Below are 18013 nucleotides of genomic sequence, written 5' to 3'. Positions count from 1 at the left end.
AAGCCATGAGTAGTTGCCCTCCAAGGAGCCACGAGGCTGAAGCCTTGGCTTTGCAGCCTTATTTGATAATGCAGAAAAGCTACAGAAGCCACGTCCTTCTTGTGGGCAGAATCAGAGCAAAATGTGTTTAGTGGCGATGAAAGGCGGTGCAGGGAAACAACGTGGCGATTTTCTGGGTTGTTTGCCTTTTAAGGTGGAAGTTTGGGGGGCACTGCAAGAACCCCCTGCCATGGGGAGAGGACTGCTGCATGGAGCAGCTCAGTGTGACACAGCAGAGCATCTGCCTTCGGGGGCAGCTTTATCTGCTGAATATTTCCTTATTCCCTAATTCTCCTCGTTTGACTGAGCTCATTATCTGCATCCCAATAATCCTACAAGAACTGATACACAAGGGGAAGGTTTCTGTTGCTTGAGGAGACCTGGATGTCCCTAATCAACTGCTGCTCTGACATCCCTGACCAGGACTTGGTCACTGTGGGAGTGATCTATCCATGAAGTGGATGCCCTGTTACAGGACAATATTCCACAGCTTTCTCTGTTTTATGGGTTGCTGTCTTGCTCTGGGCTGGAGCATCACTTGAGGGATCTCTCAGCTCTTGGGATAAGGCCCTGTTGCTGTGGGACATGGAGACACCCAGTTTGCCCTTGCCATAATGGGAACTGATGAGGAGACAGCAACAGCCCTCCTTGTGGGATGCAGACATCCTGCAGTGCCCTGTGATGACAAACCTAGCTCCAGCTCTCCAGGGTCCCCCAACCTGGGGGACACATCACCGTGTCCCCTTCTAACACAGGGGAAAAGCTCATCACCTGTTCCTGGCTTCCCAGTCAAGCAGACTGGACAAAAAAGTGCCTCCACGGGGTTTTAGTTCTTTCTCAGTATTCCACCTTAAACGTTTTGCTGCGCCTGGTGGTGGTGATTAGTCCAGCATGCAGAGTGCAGCAGGTCTGGCCATACCAAAGCAGATGAGGAGCTCTGATTCAGGCTCGAGGGCCAAGGTGAGCCACTTACCAAAGACCCCCGCTTGTATTGACTATACCATGTGGAAGGCTGTTCTTTGGGCCAACGAGCCATTTTACTCTGTAAAATATGACAGGGGTTAAAGAAAACAGAAAGCACCAAGATGCATCTTACCAGTTTACCGCGCTTGAATTCACTGAACCAGGAGCCTGGGGTTTCCTTTGGCCAAGAAGTAATTCTAGCCTAGTTTGGGGACGGCAAGGAGGGAAGAGAGAAAGAGAAAAAAAAAAAAGAGAAAAAGAAATTAAAAAAGTTACATTCAGTTCCACAAGGAGCATGTCTTATTGGAAGTGTCCAACTTCCTTCTAAGTAATTTCTTAATCTTTCACACCGATAATGAGTGGTGGGCAGAGCACCGAGGTGCCTCTAGAACAAAAGGGGATGGTGTGGTGCTTCCCCAGCTACCCAGTGGTGCCCTGGCACCAGCTTCCTTTGCTAAGGGCTAATGATCTCTGCCTCCTAGACACTTTGGATGCAAATCCAGCAGTGCAGTCTAATGAGAGGAAAAGTAAAAGGAAAGATAGAGAGGGAAAAAGGAAACATGGATGGTGAAAGGTGCAGTGATCTTCTTGGGAGGGCTGGTGTGGAGAGGCAGTGCTGGAAACTCAGGAGGCTTCTGCCACTCTAATGCCAAATCCAGATGCTGTGGGGCTGGGAAAGGCAAAGGATGTGATTAAGGAAGAGCCTCTGCCTGTCTCCTGTGTTTGAGGTGCAGCACAGACTGTGCATTCCCCAGAGTGCTGGACCGCATGTGATGGAGCTCAAACAACCCAGAGCGACAGTGACTGTGACAAAAAATCAGCTGCCAGAACACCCTTTATGTCAGCCCCAGCCAAGCAGCTGAAGCACTTTTTTGGAGTCAGAGCACAAGGAAGGAGCGTGGCTGCCTTCTGCTCCCTCACACTCCCACAAATGCCCTCACTTCTGCTGCAAATCTCCCCAAAAACTACAGCCAAGCTCCATGCAGGTGTCTTGGGATTGTCCTTTCCCTTCCAGCACGTGAACTGTAAAGCAAGTCAGCGTGTTTCTGCTGGGTGAGGGATGAACTGAGAGGGGATACGGCTCAAACTCTGCTGTGGCTTATAATAAAACCACTCAGCCAGTACTCAGTGCTTCTGTGGTCGCTGCTTGCATTCCTCTAGATAGAAAAAGAGCAGGCTGAAGGTTTTTCTTATGAATAAAGTATTGCAGAAGTGTAGCACAGTTTGCACTTGAGGAGTATCACATAGAGCCCCTCACAGGACGAGCGTGGCAGGACTCTGAGATCCTGTAAGATCATGGCCAGAATCCAATTTCAGCTGTCAACATTTCGAGGAGAGACATGGCAAGTCGAGGCAAAGGAGAAGAAATCTATCTCCTATTTTGAACAGCCCTAAGAAAAAACTCAAGGAATATTTATGCTGCCTGTTATTTGTCCTGCTCTGACACATATTTCTGGTGGGTGAAATGCAGCAAGTGAACGGCTCAGCTTTGTCACAGCTGGAGCACAGCTGAGCTCCCCCCAGGCCGAATTGCAAGAGCTTCTGCTTGGCCAGTGCAAGAGCTGGTCCCCAGGCAGTGGGAAGAGCAGCTCTGGAAAACAGAGTGAGTGGATACAGGACAAAAAATGATGAGTTTGGCTGAGCTAAGCGCATCATTGCACAAATAACTTCATCAACCTTGCACATCAGCACCAGGGAGAGAGCTGAGGATACTTGCAATCATTTAGGATCATTTACCCACAGGAAACAGCAGGAAAAATGACAGGAGATAAACATTTATCTGCTCTGCTTGGAGACACAGTAAGGGTAGAGGAGTCAGTGGTGCTTAGACATGCAGGCAGCAGAGTGACAGCCTGGCTGGGAGGGGAGACAAGGAATGAGTTAAACAAAGCTCCAATTCCTGCCCCAACACACACATCTGCCTTTGCACAACAAAGGTAAAAAAATTAACCTTTCAGCATTTATTATGCCTGGGAAATCATCAAAGGTTTGTTCCAATCTGACTTACTCAAAGAAATTCTCTTTGTCAACACGCTCCTTATTATTTTGGAAGTAATGTTGTGTAAAGAAGGAATGTTCTGGATCTTTGATCCTTACTGGTTATTGTTCAGTTCTCCTGAAATTGACTGCCTATGAATATTCATATTAGGGAACAATCTATCACCGTGACACAGGGGGAAATTAAAGGTTGTGTGGACTTACTCCTTCAGATTTCTTATCAGGGAAGATGCAAGTCTCTCCACCAGCTGTGAAATTACAGTAAACTTTGAAAGAGTCCCTGGAACATCCTTGGTTTGGATCAACCCAGTATTCACCTGGATGCACGAGCAGGAAGAGAAGGGAAGAAAGAATTAGCACTGGGAAGGAAGGACAATGGGCACTTCCCCAACCATCTTACCAGGGATGTTTCACCTCTGTCACAGCCTACTATTTACATGTAGTTTTTGAAAAACTGGTTTAAGTTCTTGTTCTAGCTAATACTATGGCACCTCACAGAAGAGATATTTTCACCCTGTATCCCCATTCTTAGAATAGAAAATTTCAACTAGGAGGGATGTACGACAATTATCTAGTCCAACTCTACAAATGCCTTCTCTGCCAGCCAAATTCCTCACAGAGCACCAGGACAAGGGATGCCCCAAATTACTCCTCTTCCCGCCCTCCCTTCCATCCACCACGAGGAGCTGGAAAACCCCCAGTGTTTCCTCCATATCCCCTCTGTCCCAGGACACACCGTCTGGGAAGTCAGGGTGACAGAGCTGCAGATCCTTGCAGGTACGTGCTGGGTTGTGCTGAGTGCCCAGTGGATGCTTCATTTGCTCGATTTCCAGTTTCAGGGAGTTCAGAGAGCCGAAGATCTCCTCCATGCCGTCGGCATAGTCCATGTAGTTGTCGGCATTCCCGTCGTCCACCAGCTGGCTGGCGTCGATGTTTCGCCTGGTCCTCTTGGAAGCCTGGATGGGCAGCGGCTGGATGACCTCTCCAGGAGGACCCTGATTTGTGGAGAAAGAGGATACAACTTCTCATTGCTCTGGCAGTGGAGAAGAGGCAGAAGAGGTGGCCAGAGCAGCTTCCAGCACTGAGAAACAGCATCACAAGGCATTTAAAACACCCCTCATGGTGCTGCTGAAACACTGGGCCCATCTTCCCTTGTCACCTTCCCATTAGTGACTTCTCCTTTCACATCCTGCTTTCTCCCCCAGCATCTCTAAGGAGATGCCACTCCATTCCCAGGACTGGCAGTGAATCCTTGTCCAGAGATCCTCTACTTCCCAGTGTTACAACATCCATTAAATCTGAACATGGTTTCATGCTTCATGCTATGGGTTCTACTTACAGGAGGCCCTGGGGGCCCAGGAAGACCTGATTCACCCTTTGGACCTGTTGGACCCTGGGTGGAAAAACAAGAGAAAAACACGAGTCACTCAGGGGAAAAAGCAGCTTTTACTGATATCACACCCCAAACATTATTTCTTTAGTGGCAAAAACTTTATTCTTCAGGCACACAGTGGGAGTATCCTTGTACCCACCTCCCAAGAAGGTGTTTCTTTTGGTTATCTTTGATGTTTAGGTAAAAGGAAAAATCAAACACTGGGGGTTAAACAATCAAATTTTGCTCAGGCTCCCTACAGAAAAGGAAGGATCTTCCGATGCATGAAAACTTTACCTCTCTAAATCAATCCAATAGCTTTACAAGTCAAATAAAATCTTAAAATTAATAAAACATTGGATTCTGAATGGGGAAAAGGCACTAGGAAGTTGCCCAAGAGGAATTTTTTAGCTGCCTGCAAAGGAGATCTGTACCACGAAGTTTCAGTGTCGTGTTTCTCACCGAGCTCTTTGCTTTTCAGCTTCTCACCTCCCGCTTTCAGTCTATTTTTAATACCCTCCACTCTACAACAGCAGCTTTTCTCCCAAGAACTATGCACTGGATTCCTCCTTATGATCTGTGCTGCACTGCTGTTTGGTGAAGTATAGTTGTGGCACAGAAACCTTTCCCAATTACCATTGCTGGGCTCAGACAGCCTGAAAAGGCCACGTTTGCTACAGTCATCTCTGGCTAATTGCTTTAATGCCACTGATGTGGGGGAGTCACAGCAGGTTCTACACTTAATAAGACCTCCTCAGCCTCGTCATTTAACAGTGTATATACTCACTGATGATCCTTTAGCACCTTTGGGACCAGGTGGACCCTGTGTAGAGAAAAATACAGAGAAGAGTCAGTACATTTCCAAGCAGAAAAGGCGTCAGTCTCTCCTCAGAGAGAGAAAGTAGTGCTATATAAAGGGTTTTTTAAAAATTCACTCTATTTCTGTTTCCACTTTCCACATCCACTTGAGCTGGGCGTCGCTTTTATTTGCCAACACACAGAAAGCATTTGTGTCAGAGCAACCTGTGTCAGTACTCCACAGTCCTGCCCTGATGGGGACTGGAAAAGCTGCTGGGGCATCACTGTAATGTGAGGCTGATCCTGGCTCTGTGCTAGGGACACTCAGCTGCTCCTCCCAGGATATCCAGTGGGAAAACTTACAAATAGCAGCAAAGAGTGCAAGAAATCACCGTGTGATTGTAGACAATGCAAAAGAAAGGGGGAAGAGAAGCAGGGTGGGATGATTTCCCTGCCTTCATCCCGCCGTGCCCACCTCACACGTCACCTCCCAGCACTCCTGGAACCCATTCAAGTGTTTGTAATGGGCTCAGCTGAGAAAACCCCTTGTGACCAGAATCCTCAGACAAGGTAAAGTCAGGCCAGGACTGTGCCAGGTATTTGAGGGCACCAAAGTGGCTCCTGAAGGACTGTGCAGCTCCCAGGGAATTCCAGGATAATTAGCTGTCACATACCGGTAATCCTGGTGGCCCTGGAGGTCCGATGGGTCCAGAAGGACCTGTGATACCCTGAAAAATAACAGCAGAGCAACATTGATTTGACCACCCAGTTTTGGAGGACTCCATTCCAATCTGGGGCTTTAATGGGGTTTTAAGCATGTGCATGATCCAGACAAGAGCATGAACAAGGAATCCCATATCTCATTTAGGCAGACAGTTTTAAAAATCAGTCCTCTAGATGAATATTTAATGGTACCATCCCTCCATGGTCCATTCAACTCTTTTCATATGACCCTTGAGAATCTGCTTTCCACTAAAATGGGTCATTTTGCAGCATATCCACATTTCACTTGTAGAATAAACCACATTAATATAGAAAATAATCATTCAAAAATTAGCAAGAGTCTCTTGACCATCTCTGCTGTGCCTCCTCAAGGGCAGCAAACCCGCAGCTCAAAACCACATTCCATGAAGGTCTAGTGACATCTTTACCTGTTCTCCTTTGGGTCCTGCTGAGCCCTGGGGGCCTGGGAGACCTCTGTCACCCTTTTCTCCCTGCTCTCCTGGTGGCCCAATAAGGCCAATTAAACCTGGATGACCCTAAGGGAAAACAACAGATGTTAATTAGGAATTCTCACCGGAGGCCACTTTGAACACCAAAGCTACACAGCAAAGACATTTCTAGATACAAACCCAAATATATCCAAGGTGCTGTTCTTACCTTCTCCCCTTTAGGACCAGAGTCTCCTTTCAGACCAGGCAAACCAGGTGGGCCCTTTGGGAGACAGGGGAAAACAAAAGAGAGGATGAGTTCACGTCACACACACTCACTCGTTTCAAAAACTCTTGGAATTTGATGCTCTGGACATACCATTGGGCCTGGAGGACCATCTGGGCCAGGAGATCCTGGGAGACCTTGTTCACCCTGTAAAACAGTGCAATTCCCTGAAAACAGTCATCCATGACAGCAATGCTCCCAGCTGGGAATATTGTGATTATTCACCTGTGCCAGGGAATGTTTGTCCTGGCTTCTCCCAGATGGCAAAAGCAAAAGGATTTATGGTCCTTTCATGCTCAAATCTCTAATGGAAAAGGGACTTTGGAGGAAACTCCCACCCAAAAAGAGTGGCTGAGAGGACCCAAGTCTCAAATAAAACAGGGTGAGAGATGTTATTCACCATTCTACTATTTCCACTAAATATGTTTTATCTGCTGTCAGATATTTAAGCACAGACAGAATGTCACTCTGGGAGAAAAGCATCTTCCAAGCAGATGGGATATGGTGAAGTACCAGGAACAACCCTGATCAGACTGGGAATACTCACGACTGGACCAGGAATCCCTCGAAGGCCGTCGGGGCCGGGCTTCCCTGGAGCACCTTGGGGACCAATTGGGCCAGTCTTGCCAGGAGGTCCTTCCAAACCAGCTTCACCCTGGAAGCAAGAGGCAGGGTGGTTTAATTTGTGTTGGGGAATCAAGTGATCCACAGGGTGGATGCAGGTCTGTGCAAAGCAAGCAAAACTCTCTGTTCCTTGATTTTCCTACTGCTCCCTCTCCCTTATGCACCGAGAAGAGGTCTCCAAACTCCTTCACTTCTCAGCCTTGCCTGTCTCTGCTGATTTCCAGCAGGAACCACCCTTTGGCTCTGAGCTCTGCAGGGCAGGAAGCTTTCCTGGGTTCAGTCCTGGGAGATGAGCTAGCAGAGGGCATCCTCCACCAGCAGTGTTCCTGCAGCTGCCACAACAACTGGATCTGTAATTTGCAATCCCTCTCTCCATTTCCCCACCACTCCTACCACAACAGTCGTGGCCCAGTAATGCCGTGTTTGCCCTGGGAAGGGACGTGGGGCTGTGCAGGCCCTATTATTTACAAGACATTAAACGGCCAAATATAGCACTTTGTCATTTCAAAACAAGAAAAACATTCCCATGACCTTACCAAGCCCTAATTAACTCCACGGAGTTTGTTAAAGGATGAAACATAAGCTCACATTTGAGGCCAATGGCCCCAAATCCAGGCTAATTTGTTGTAACACGCAGCAAAATCAAATCCCTGCCTCTCAAACGCCGGCGTTGCTGAGGTCGATCCCTTTGGCAAATCAAGGACACAGGAGAAGTAAAATCCCCTTCAGCTCTTACCTTGGCTCCTTTCTCTCCTTGCCTTCCTTCGGGACCAGCTGGACCAGGAGGGCCCTAAAGAAAGCACAAAATAGATGCAAACCACAATTAGATCACAGTGATCTGAAACGGTCCGTTGGAATTAGCAAAATGATGCTGCAGCCCCAGGGAAGGAGGCAAAATGGAGACAAATATCTCTGGAAAGCTTTTTAAATTAGCTGCTTGCTAAATGAATCCCTAAGCTCTGCCAGCAATGCAGGATGAGCAGAAGCACCTCATACTTGTGTTTTCTTTTGGCTGTTAACATCTTTAAAAAAAAAAAAAAAAATCCATAGGATTCAGCTGACAGCTTCCCATCAATTTCCAACGGCTGTGGATGGTGTATAATTTCTTTTTTTAATTATTATACATTTTACACAGTATTTACACAGCATTTATTGGGAGACATCGCAATAAAATGAGCTTTAAAAAGTCAACACAGATACAGTTGGAAAAATCCTCCTAAACAACCAGCTTACCCTTTTTCCTGGGGGTCCGGAGGGGCCTGGCTCTCCCGTGGGACCAGGGGAACCCTAAATGGAGAGGGGAGGAGAACAAGCCATAAATGCACCACGAGACGTGCGAAAGAGCAGCAAAACGTGTAAAACTTGAGTCAGGATCTCGAGTTTGTGCTGAGCTGAGGCGTGGGCAGCCAGTACAACTCCCAACACCTCCTCGGGGTGCAGGTGGTATCTCGTTTTATCCCTTCCCACCACGAAGTGCCATACGGCACGGAAAAGCTGAAAGCAAAGGCTTGGAAGTTGTTTTTCCATGAGGTGATTTATGCTTTCGGGATGTACTGCTAAGCTGGATGGGTGGGTGGGTGGATGGATGGATGGGTGGATGGATGGATGGGTGGATGGGTGGATGGATGGATGGGTGGATGGCAGCAGCAAGGCTGCCACAAATAGGATGGACAGGGGACCAGTGTGGTGGGAACTGGATGCTCAGTGTCCTTGGACCTGCACACAGGGAGTGTGGGGAACAGATCTCATCTATCCAGTTACTCACAGTCTGTCCAGGTTCACCATCGTCACCTTTGTCACCAGGGGGACCATCCTGACCCTGAACAGGAAGAAAAATAGAAACAAAGGGGTGTATTTAGGGTATGGATGGACTTGAGCAGAGTGTTGGCAGCAGCAGGTTCAGCTGGTCTTCATGTCACCAAGCACCACCCCTTCCCACTTCCCACAGGGAACACTGACAACAGTGATGTCCAATGTCAAACACAGGGATAACAGCACTTGTGTAGCTACTGCCCCAAAGGCTGGAGCACAGCCAGACAGACTTTTGGTGGGACTTCCTAACCTTTCCCAAGTAAGGGAAGAGTGAATGACAGAGGAGCTTCTGGGGAATGAGCAGCACAGTCACACTTCACCAAACTGATCTGCCCTTCTGTGAGACAAACACTTACAGCTGGACCAGGTTCTCCAGGAGGACCAGGGTCGCCAGGGAAACCCACTGGACCCTGCAAAGAGAGAAGAGGGATAGTCCCAAGTCAGGGATGTTGCATCTGGAGAACTGCAGAGCACTAGTGGGCAGCACGGGGAGCCACCCTGCAGAGCAAGCCCCAATTCCCTCAAACACAATCCCAGATCACATCCCATCTCTGCAACTTCAGTATTTTCATCCTGTCACAGCCAGTCCAGCTCTGCATCCAGGCTGTGCAAAGCTCCAAAGGCAACTCTGGGAGTCTCATTTAGTTTTTCATAAATACACTGGACAGGTGACAGCAAAATCCTCACAGATTTAGGGAGTGTGCAGGTTAGATGATTTTGCTTCTGCTTCCTACATGATGTGTAATGTTTTTTCCCAGGAAGATCCTCTCAAAGCATTTAATGACTAAAAACACTTCATCATTCTTCCTCTTACAGTGTCTATCAGGTACTTCAAATGATTCCAAGACCAGCACTCAAAAAACAGGTTTCACCCAGTCACGAGATATCCCAAACCCCATCTGTTAAGAGAGATGAGTAACTCCACTGCCTCCTCTGCTGTTTTATGCCATCTTTGCTTATCCCAGAATAAATTTCTCCAGACAGCAAGCATCAAAGGAGAGGGCAAGATAAATACTGTACCATTGTCATCTGGTATAAATCAGGAGAGCTCGACTGGCTTCACCAGAGCTACAGCAATTAGCAGCAGCAGGGATCTGGCTGTGGAGGTACAGCTCCCAAATCCACATAAATCTCCTCTATGCTGTTTTGGAAGCTTTGCACTGGTGCAGAAGACCTTGGCAATCCATAACCTAAAGTGCCAAGTAAATCTACTGCAGGCCCTCTCCATTGGGGTGAGTTTTATGATGGCCTGCAGAAAGGGCCAGTAATTCCAGTATTGCTGGAAAATATGGCACAGCTGGGTCTTTCCCTCATTAGCACCCTAAAGAAGGGGATTCATATCATGTATCAATAGAGGAACAATTCTGTGGCTGGTAAATGCTTTCAAATTCCCACAAACATCTCTGGAAAATGTATTTTCATGCAGAAATCCCTGCTGGGCAGGCCAAAGAAACATTGAAGGGGTACTTACAGGGCTGCCTTTGGGACCATCATCACCTGGTGGGCCTTTGGGGCCAGGTGGACCAGCAGCACCAGAGGGACCTGCTTCACCCTTTTCACCTCTTTCACCTTTAGGACCCTGTAAAGGAAAAAAAGGTGTTTCTATTATCCAGGAAAACAACATACTGATCTCTAATTATCCCTTTATCAGTTCTGGGAAAGGAGCTCTATTTGTGTCTCCAAACACAAGGACATGATTTAGCAGTCCCTTCCCACAAAGACTAAATGGTGTTCATGGTGTTCAGTCGTGGGTTGCCCATATTTGGTGACTAAACGTGATACTATAAATACCCAGGAACATGGTGATGTGTCATCCCAAACCAAGGACAGGGCTGGTTTGGTCCCTTCTGCCTCATCTACACATTCACACTTCTCCAGAGTGTACTTACCGGGAGCCCAACCTCGCCAGGAAGACCAGGCTCACCAGATTCACCAGGTTCACCCTGCACAAAGGAAAAAAAGGATGAGAATACTTCCTATTTCTGCAGGGTGATGAGATTTTTTGCTGATGTAGCAAAGCTGATGCAGGAGTGCTGCAGCAAGCTCCTGTGAGCTTCAATCAGTCTTGGCCAGATGCTTTACCTTCTCTCCTACTGCACCAGGATTTCCTATTCCCCCAGGAGGACCTTGTGGACCATCTGCTCCTGGTGGCCCAGATGGGCCTCTGGGTCCTGGTGGGCCTGGTGGACCCTGAGAGAAAGGAGAGACGAATTTAAGACGCATTTCTCAGAGCAATATCAATGTCAGTGATGAAAAAAGAAGTATGGAACCATCTTACCATTTGCCCAACGTCACCTGTTTCTCCCTTCTCCCCAGGCGGTCCAGGCAAGCCCTGTGGAGGTGGAAGGGGTGAGTTTTAGCTGTGAACATCTCAGCTGAGCCCCAGCTCTCACTACCCCAAGCCCTCCCTCGATGCTGCAAATTACCTGCAAGCCCACAGGGCCGGGGGGACCAGGGAAACCTCGGGGTCCTTCATCACCTTTCTGCCCAAAGAGGCCCTGCTGCCCTCTGGGTCCTGGCTCTCCATCAGCTCCCTACAACGAAAGGGACTGACACAGCTCAGCAAAAACACAAGGTAGACACAAACCCTGCTTCCCAGGGTTTTTTAGTTAAAAAAAAAAAAAAAAAGGAGAACAATACTCACAGCTGGGCCAGGCTGGCCAATTGGACCCTGTGGGCCGGTAGGACCTGGTGGACCCTGTCACAAAGCAGAAGTGAAATGTCAGCATTAGGAGCAGAGTGACATATTCCCCTGGAAAAGGTGATGCTTTTCAACACAGCCTCCATTAAACCTGAATTAATTCCCAAACCAGAGAGGCAGAACAGGGTCAGGTGTCTCTGGACACACTAGCATTCCTCAGCCCTGGTGCCAATGGCACAGCACACATGTCTAAACACATTTTTGCTCCAGAAAAGCAATGTCACACCACTCAGTTCTATCTAAATACTCATGTGTGAATTAAGTTCCTCAGATTAAGTTCTAATCATAGAATTATAGAGTGGTTTGGGTTGGAAGAGACCTTTAAAGGTCACCTGGTCCAAACCCTCTGTCATGAGCAGGGACATCTTCAAGTAGGTCAGAAGGGGAACTTCATCCAAAGACCCAACTTTAGTGGGAAATATTTCCCAGATATTTACATGGTACATGGAAATGTCTCACTGTGTTCCTGGGAGCTGGAGGCTCTCACTCTCTTTAACATCATGTGGGTATTTGATGAAGAAGAGGAGAAGATGAAGCAATGACAGAGAAATACATTAAAATTATATTGTTTTCTGTTTCCAGCAAGTCACACAACACAACAACAACCCTCAAGAGAAGCAGCTGCAATGTCCACTGCACTCACCTGCTCCCCTTTGTCGCCCTTGCTGCCCTTCTGGCCAGGCTCCCCGATCTCACCCTGCCAGGAACAAAGAGGCACAAAGTTCACTTGGTGACCACTTCCCATCTCAACATTCCAGCAATAGTCCTGTGTGTCTGCATCCTCATCACCCCAAAGCTGCCAATTCCCACAGAAACAGCCCAGAATGTGCTGAATAATGCCAGTGATTTGACCACTCCAGGTGTAACCAAACCCTTTCACATCCTACAATTCCCCTTGGCTGCCACACAGTGCAAGAAGCATCATTTTGCAGACCCTTCTAGCAGCAATCAGGGAGTCATCCCAGATTATGTTTTCCAGTGAGAGGGTAGGCAAAGTTAATTAATTTAGAAAGGCCAGGCACCCCCAGACAGGTGCTGTTACAGGTTTTGGGGGAAGGCAAACTGGAATAGTGTGGCTGTGGCTGGCAGAGCACACAGAGCCCCACCTGCTGCTGCTCATCTCGCAGACTGTGAGCACCATAAAACATCCTCCAGCAGCACATCCCACCCAATGTGGTGGAAGCACCAACGGGGCACAGTTCCTTCCCTGAGGAACAGTGACCCTGAGCAGCAGGGAGCTGTTCCCACCTTGTCTCCATCCTCTCCAGGGGGGCCGACAGGACCTGCTGGGCCCGGCAGTCCCACGGGACCCTGGATGCCATCCCGGCCAGCTGGTCCTTGAGGACCCTTCTCCCCCTGCAAGCAGAAGAACAAGCAGGTCACACAGAGCTCTCCTCCACCCTCCAAACAGCCCATTATATCCCATTAATGTTTTATTCAGCTGCTAATGACCCCTGGGCATGAACAGCAGAACCTGTTCCAGCTGATATTTCATCAGGCCCTGGGCTCGCTGTCTGAAACAAGACAAAATTTCTGTCTTGAGAGATAACGAAGGAACAAACAAATCTACACAGTGAATACCCAGATCCCAGCTGCAATTTCATTGCTATAGCAATATAATCAGATTTAATCTGAACCCTCTGCCATCTCTCTCTGGATGACAAACAAGACCCCAACTAATTTTTACTCCCACCTAGCTAGTTTTTGCTGATTGTGCTCCTGGCTGATCCCCAACTAAGGGGGTTCTCAGGAGGCCCTGAGCTTCCCCCTGAGCTTCTGGACAAAGGAAAACACCTGAAGTGAATAAAGCAATCTCTGCTGGCCTCCTGCTTAAACAACCACTTGCACTCCTCCAAGCTGGTGCCTTCAATCAAATTTGTTTGTTTACAGGAACTGAACAGTGAATATTTTCCAGTTTCCTCGTACATAATTTAATTGCATCTGAATCCTGGGTGCTCTCTTCTGAATAATTACATGCCACATAAATTGCCTATTCATCTATCCACTGACTGATGCATCATATAGGTAGTCGGCAGGACAGATGTTCCTAAAGCTGATTCACCAGGAAATTCTTGCCTCTGGATTAGCTGCTGGAGTTTCTAATAAACCAGCAAATGTGGAATACAGTGGCTGCTAAACACTTTTGATAACAACATCAATCATCCGTGAGATGGAGCCTGACATCACCGACGCCACCGTTTGCTCATCTCGCTGGGCCTGAGGCCGAGCTTAAGTTTGAGGCAGGCAACCCAAACATCCCTTCAAACCCACTTGGGCGGGAATCGGAGGCACAGGGACTGTCATGTCAGTGCTGTGCTCTCCAGGAACAGAAATAGCCACATCCCAGCCCACTCCCTCCTGCCTGCACGTGACATTTCACGCGCGTGCCGGGGGAGCGAAAGACGTGCGAGTTTGCGCGGGTTGGCTGGAGAACGCTCCGGAGAGGGACCATATGGCACGACTCAGCCGTGCTGGGCTCGGGATCCTGCTGGGAGCAGCTCTGTCACGGGCACCAGCAGGGTGGATGCCTGTGAGAGCTGATGCTGCACCACCATGCAGCACCCCAAAATCTCTGCAGCACCTTCCTGTGCCACCCGGCGTCCGGGGAAGGATTTATTTGGGCTCCGTGGAAACTGCTGCTACCATTGCATCCTGATAAGCAGGGATGGGGCTGGCTCACTGCTTTTCCCAAAGGCCTTGCCTTTGGCTGTTTGTCACTAGGAGGTCACACAGGCTGTTATTTCACCTGCTCAGCCCTTGTTGCCTGAGGACAAGTTGGTCCCTGGGATCACATCCGTCTTTGATAGCACAGGCGTCCCAAACGGGGCCGCTGAGCTGTTAAAATTTAGTGTGCTTAAGATGAGGAAATTAATTTCTAACTGAATTCCTATTTTATTTAGTCATTTGAATCTTTCATCCACCTCTCCAAGGACTGGTTCCATGTTCAGCTCCCTAGTGTGCACATTTCTAGTTGACCCACAACCATTAACCTTTATACTGGTACTTACTGGAGCTCCCTTTTCACCTGCAGGTCCCGGAGGTCCCTGGGGGCCAGGTCGCCCTGGCAAACCTATTGGGCCAGCTGATCCTGCTGGGCCACGCTCCCCAGGAGAGCCCTGTTGGGAGAAGAAGGAAAGAAGCATTAACTGCAGTATCGAGCTTTGTGAAGAGACAAAGAAATCCAGCAGCAGGATGCTGCAAGCACACTGTCAGTACGTGAGCACGTTTGATGGGATAACTGCCATGTGATGACTTGGTACCACCAGCCTAAGGGGTCCTGCAGATCGTTTTTTTAATTAAAATCCCTGGAAGGGCTCGATTCTCCTCTGGATGGTGCAGGGAGCTCAGTTCCTGGGGATATATTAACAGCTTGGAACGAGAGCGTGAGCCGCTTCACAGCCAACGCAGCAGGGAGGGTTGGATGATGAATATTTTCTTCCAGGAGGGCGGCACTAAACATGGATCTCAAGTGAGGACAACTTCCAGAGGGAAAGCAGGTGGCTTAGAAGCAGAACTCTGGATGTCCTGAACCACTGCAGTTCCCTCAGCCTGTCACGTATGTTCCCAGCTGACACCGCAAAACGGCTGCGTCGTTACACGCGTGTCTTGTAAAATAAAGCAACGTCCAGGGAGTCGTTTGTTAGTGCAAAGGAAATAAGGGATAAAGCCTGGAGCTGTGACTAACCCTCCCTTCGGCCTGCCAAGCTTGTAAATGGTTAGGTGGTGCCTGCAAGGGCAAGGATACTCACTGCTGGGCCTGGAGGGCCTGGGGGACCTTCGTTGCCTTTCAGCCCCGGAGAACCCTGGAGGGAGGAAAACAGAGTTATTTTGTGAGGTGGGTGCTGCACCTCCCGGACATCCTTCCTGCTGGAAGGACCAAGCAGCCTCTACTCACGATGGGGCCAGGGAGCCCTCTCTCTCCAGGGAATCCTCGCAAGCCGGGGGGTCCGTCCTTCCCTGGGAGGCCAGCGGGACCAGGGTCCCCCTGCAATGACAAGGATAAACAGCTGAGGCTCTGCAGACTCCATGGAGACCCATCTTGTCTCTCCATGAGGAGACAGAAGCTTCATTTCTCTTGTGAATCATCCTCTCCATCTCTGGGGAGAGGCAGGTGCCCAGGCTGGCAGGGAGGGTCAATTCTAGTCCCTACCTTGGTCCCTTCTTTTCCAGTGAGGCCAGGAAGACCTTGTTCACCCGGGGGACCCGGAGGGCCTGGGTGTCCCCGCTCACCCATCGGTCCAGTCTCACCAGTCGGACCCTGAAAAAAACAATCAGGGAGAACGTGGTGGAACAATAAAGGAAGGAAGAGGTGCAGGATATCAGTTTTGGGTTGCAATGGGATGGAAATGCTTATTCCCTTAGGTGTCTCCTGCAGTGCCACCAGGAATCCCCTGGAGAGATGCCTCCTCTGGCATCTAAAGTGACCTTGTGTTTTGGGATTGGGCAACACTGCACTTGGCAGAGTCACTGGGAACCTCTGGAGTGAAAGCATTCACATAAACGAGGTGTCATTGCTACAACCGTTGTGCTTAGGTTTTTCTTTTTAACTGAAAACTTCCTAAGCACTCTACAATCCTGCTGATTCTCCCTTCCACGGGGCATAAATTATGCATTAGGCTTGTACTGCACAGCAATTACCAACTGCCTCCGTGCCCTCGGCGGGCACTAACGTGAGGAGTGTAACATAAGGCCCAGCACAGAGGGTTCCCCAGTGGCCCATTTTGGGGGAGGACAGGAGCCATGAGCACAAGCCTGTAACATCCCTGCCCGCTGGTGTCTGCTGGGACAGGGGCTGTAATTCATGTCCTGCTGTGGGGTGCCACTTAGTGCCAGCAGAACTCCACCACTGCCTCGCTCAGCAGCCACAGATCACGCTAAGTACGCGCAGCAGAGCCCGATAAAATTGCCACAGAACTTAATTTGCACTTGAGAAGACAGACACAGTCGTCAGGGAATTGCCCCTAATCAGGGAATTTACAAATCAGGGACTTTACACACTGTCATTAAAGAGGACAAATTAATTACTTTCTAATTAAAGAGCGAGCTACCCAGCAGTTCAGGAAAGAAGACTTGACCCAAAGCCAGCCCTACTCAGTCCAGGACTCTGCCTAGAACTGACCCACGAGCCCTGCACGCCTGTACTTAAAGGCTCTGAGTTCTGCTTGTGCAGTGACTATTTCCAGATTGCACAGGGCCTTTTGTGACTGATAAAAAAACCAGCCCAGCTCTGACAGAATCTGGCAGCACTTCAGATTAAAGAGGGATGACTTTCTTCACAGCGACGTGTAAGAGCACTCTTGCATCACGCTCACAGTGCCCTGAACACCAGCAGCTGTACAGCCCTTGTTTAACTCACTGTCTGCTTAGAGGTCTTCTAGTTGAATTGTGTGGTGTGGAGCTGTCTTTACAATTTACACCAGGGCAGTTGGTATTAAATTCACAGGAACCACCATATTTACAGCAGCCCCCAAGGCACATTTGTCTAAACACCATCCAAAGGCCTCCAGGAGGTGGGCTGGGACCAACTTGGGTATTTCACACCTTGGCCAGGAATTTCAAAGCTATCTGACATGACTTTGCCATTCCTGGAAGAGGAGTCCCTGCTGTACAACCATCCCAGCATCTCCAGCTGAACCATCAGAGCTCTGAGAGCCCACGGTGCCCACCAGGGGAAGACGAGCTGCAGGGGGTTGGTGCAAGTGTGAGTATTTGCTTCTTACCTGAGGGCCTACAACACCAGGGGGTCCTGGAGGGCCAGTCTTGCCTTGGAAACCCTGTTAGAGAAAGAGAAAAAGAGAAAGAAGTGACACTTCTGCCAAGGACTGCTCCAGCAAGGGTCAGACTGCCACCAGACTGCTCCTCCTGAGGTGAAACCTCTGATCGGGAGCAGATGGACACCCAAAATGAAAAGAAGTAAGAAATCAAAAAAAAAAAAGGTGGAAAATATGCATTTGAATTTATACAGGGGTGAAACAGGGGAAGAAGAAGTGATTCTCAATGCTCAGCTCTGCTGTTTCGATGGGGCCACTGTGGTTTGGCTGAAGGATTGGCCATATATATTAAAAAATTTGTTACGCTCATAAAACCTGTAGAGGAAACGGCTGTTAAAGGGCTATTAAAAAGTCAGTGTGAGTTTCTTCATGCTGAGCAATTCTTAAAAGCTGTTTCCCTTCTCCTGCTCCCCATTCTGGTGCTGGTTTAGGCTCAGTTCTGTTTTAAGCTCAGCTCCCAGGAGCTCAGGGACCCTCTCTTGCACTTTCGGCACGGGC

The 18013-nt window shown here is 48.9% G+C and overlaps 1 protein-coding gene across 2 annotated transcripts in view; it reads right to left on the bottom strand.

The window, feature by feature from the left end:
• COL5A1 (collagen type V alpha 1 chain) overlaps positions 1–18013 on the bottom strand; it is a 139654-nt gene that overhangs the window by 8301 nt on the left and 113340 nt on the right. The window contains exons 38-64 of one of the 2 annotated variants that reach the window (XM_050320012.1): positions 17465–17518; positions 15895–16002; positions 15640–15729; positions 15494–15547; positions 14753–14860; positions 12993–13100; positions 12388–12441; positions 11688–11741; positions 11470–11577; positions 11322–11375; positions 11126–11233; positions 10933–10986; positions 10515–10622; positions 9400–9453; positions 8997–9050; positions 8465–8518; positions 7968–8021; positions 7155–7262; positions 6701–6754; positions 6551–6604; positions 6322–6429; positions 5845–5898; positions 5160–5195; positions 4340–4393; positions 3737–3995; positions 3205–3317; positions 1136–1204 (exon numbers count right to left, since the gene is read on the bottom strand). In XM_050320012.1, coding sequence (XP_050175969.1) covers positions 1136–1204; positions 3205–3317; positions 3737–3995; positions 4340–4393; positions 5160–5195; positions 5845–5898; positions 6322–6429; positions 6551–6604; positions 6701–6754; positions 7155–7262; positions 7968–8021; positions 8465–8518; positions 8997–9050; positions 9400–9453; positions 10515–10622; positions 10933–10986; positions 11126–11233; positions 11322–11375; positions 11470–11577; positions 11688–11741; positions 12388–12441; positions 12993–13100; positions 14753–14860; positions 15494–15547; positions 15640–15729; positions 15895–16002; positions 17465–17518 — 2187 coding nt within the window. Of the gene's footprint in view, positions 1–1012; positions 1082–1135; positions 1205–3204; positions 3318–3736; positions 3996–4339; positions 4394–5159; positions 5196–5844; positions 5899–6321; positions 6430–6550; positions 6605–6700; positions 6755–7154; positions 7263–7967; positions 8022–8464; positions 8519–8996; positions 9051–9399; positions 9454–10514; positions 10623–10932; positions 10987–11125; positions 11234–11321; positions 11376–11469; positions 11578–11687; positions 11742–12387; positions 12442–12992; positions 13101–14752; positions 14861–15493; positions 15548–15639; positions 15730–15894; positions 16003–17464; positions 17519–18013 lie in introns of both variants that reach the window. The other variant, XM_050320013.1, reaches the window with a different exon arrangement.

This window comes from Myiozetetes cayanensis, unplaced genomic scaffold (genome assembly GCF_022539395.1).
Source record: "Myiozetetes cayanensis isolate MyiCay16 unplaced genomic scaffold, myiCay2020 scf23, whole genome shotgun sequence".
NCBI lineage: Eukaryota > Metazoa > Chordata > Aves > Passeriformes > Tyrannidae > Myiozetetes > Myiozetetes cayanensis.
This window is presented reverse-complemented; position numbering and strand designations above follow the sequence as displayed.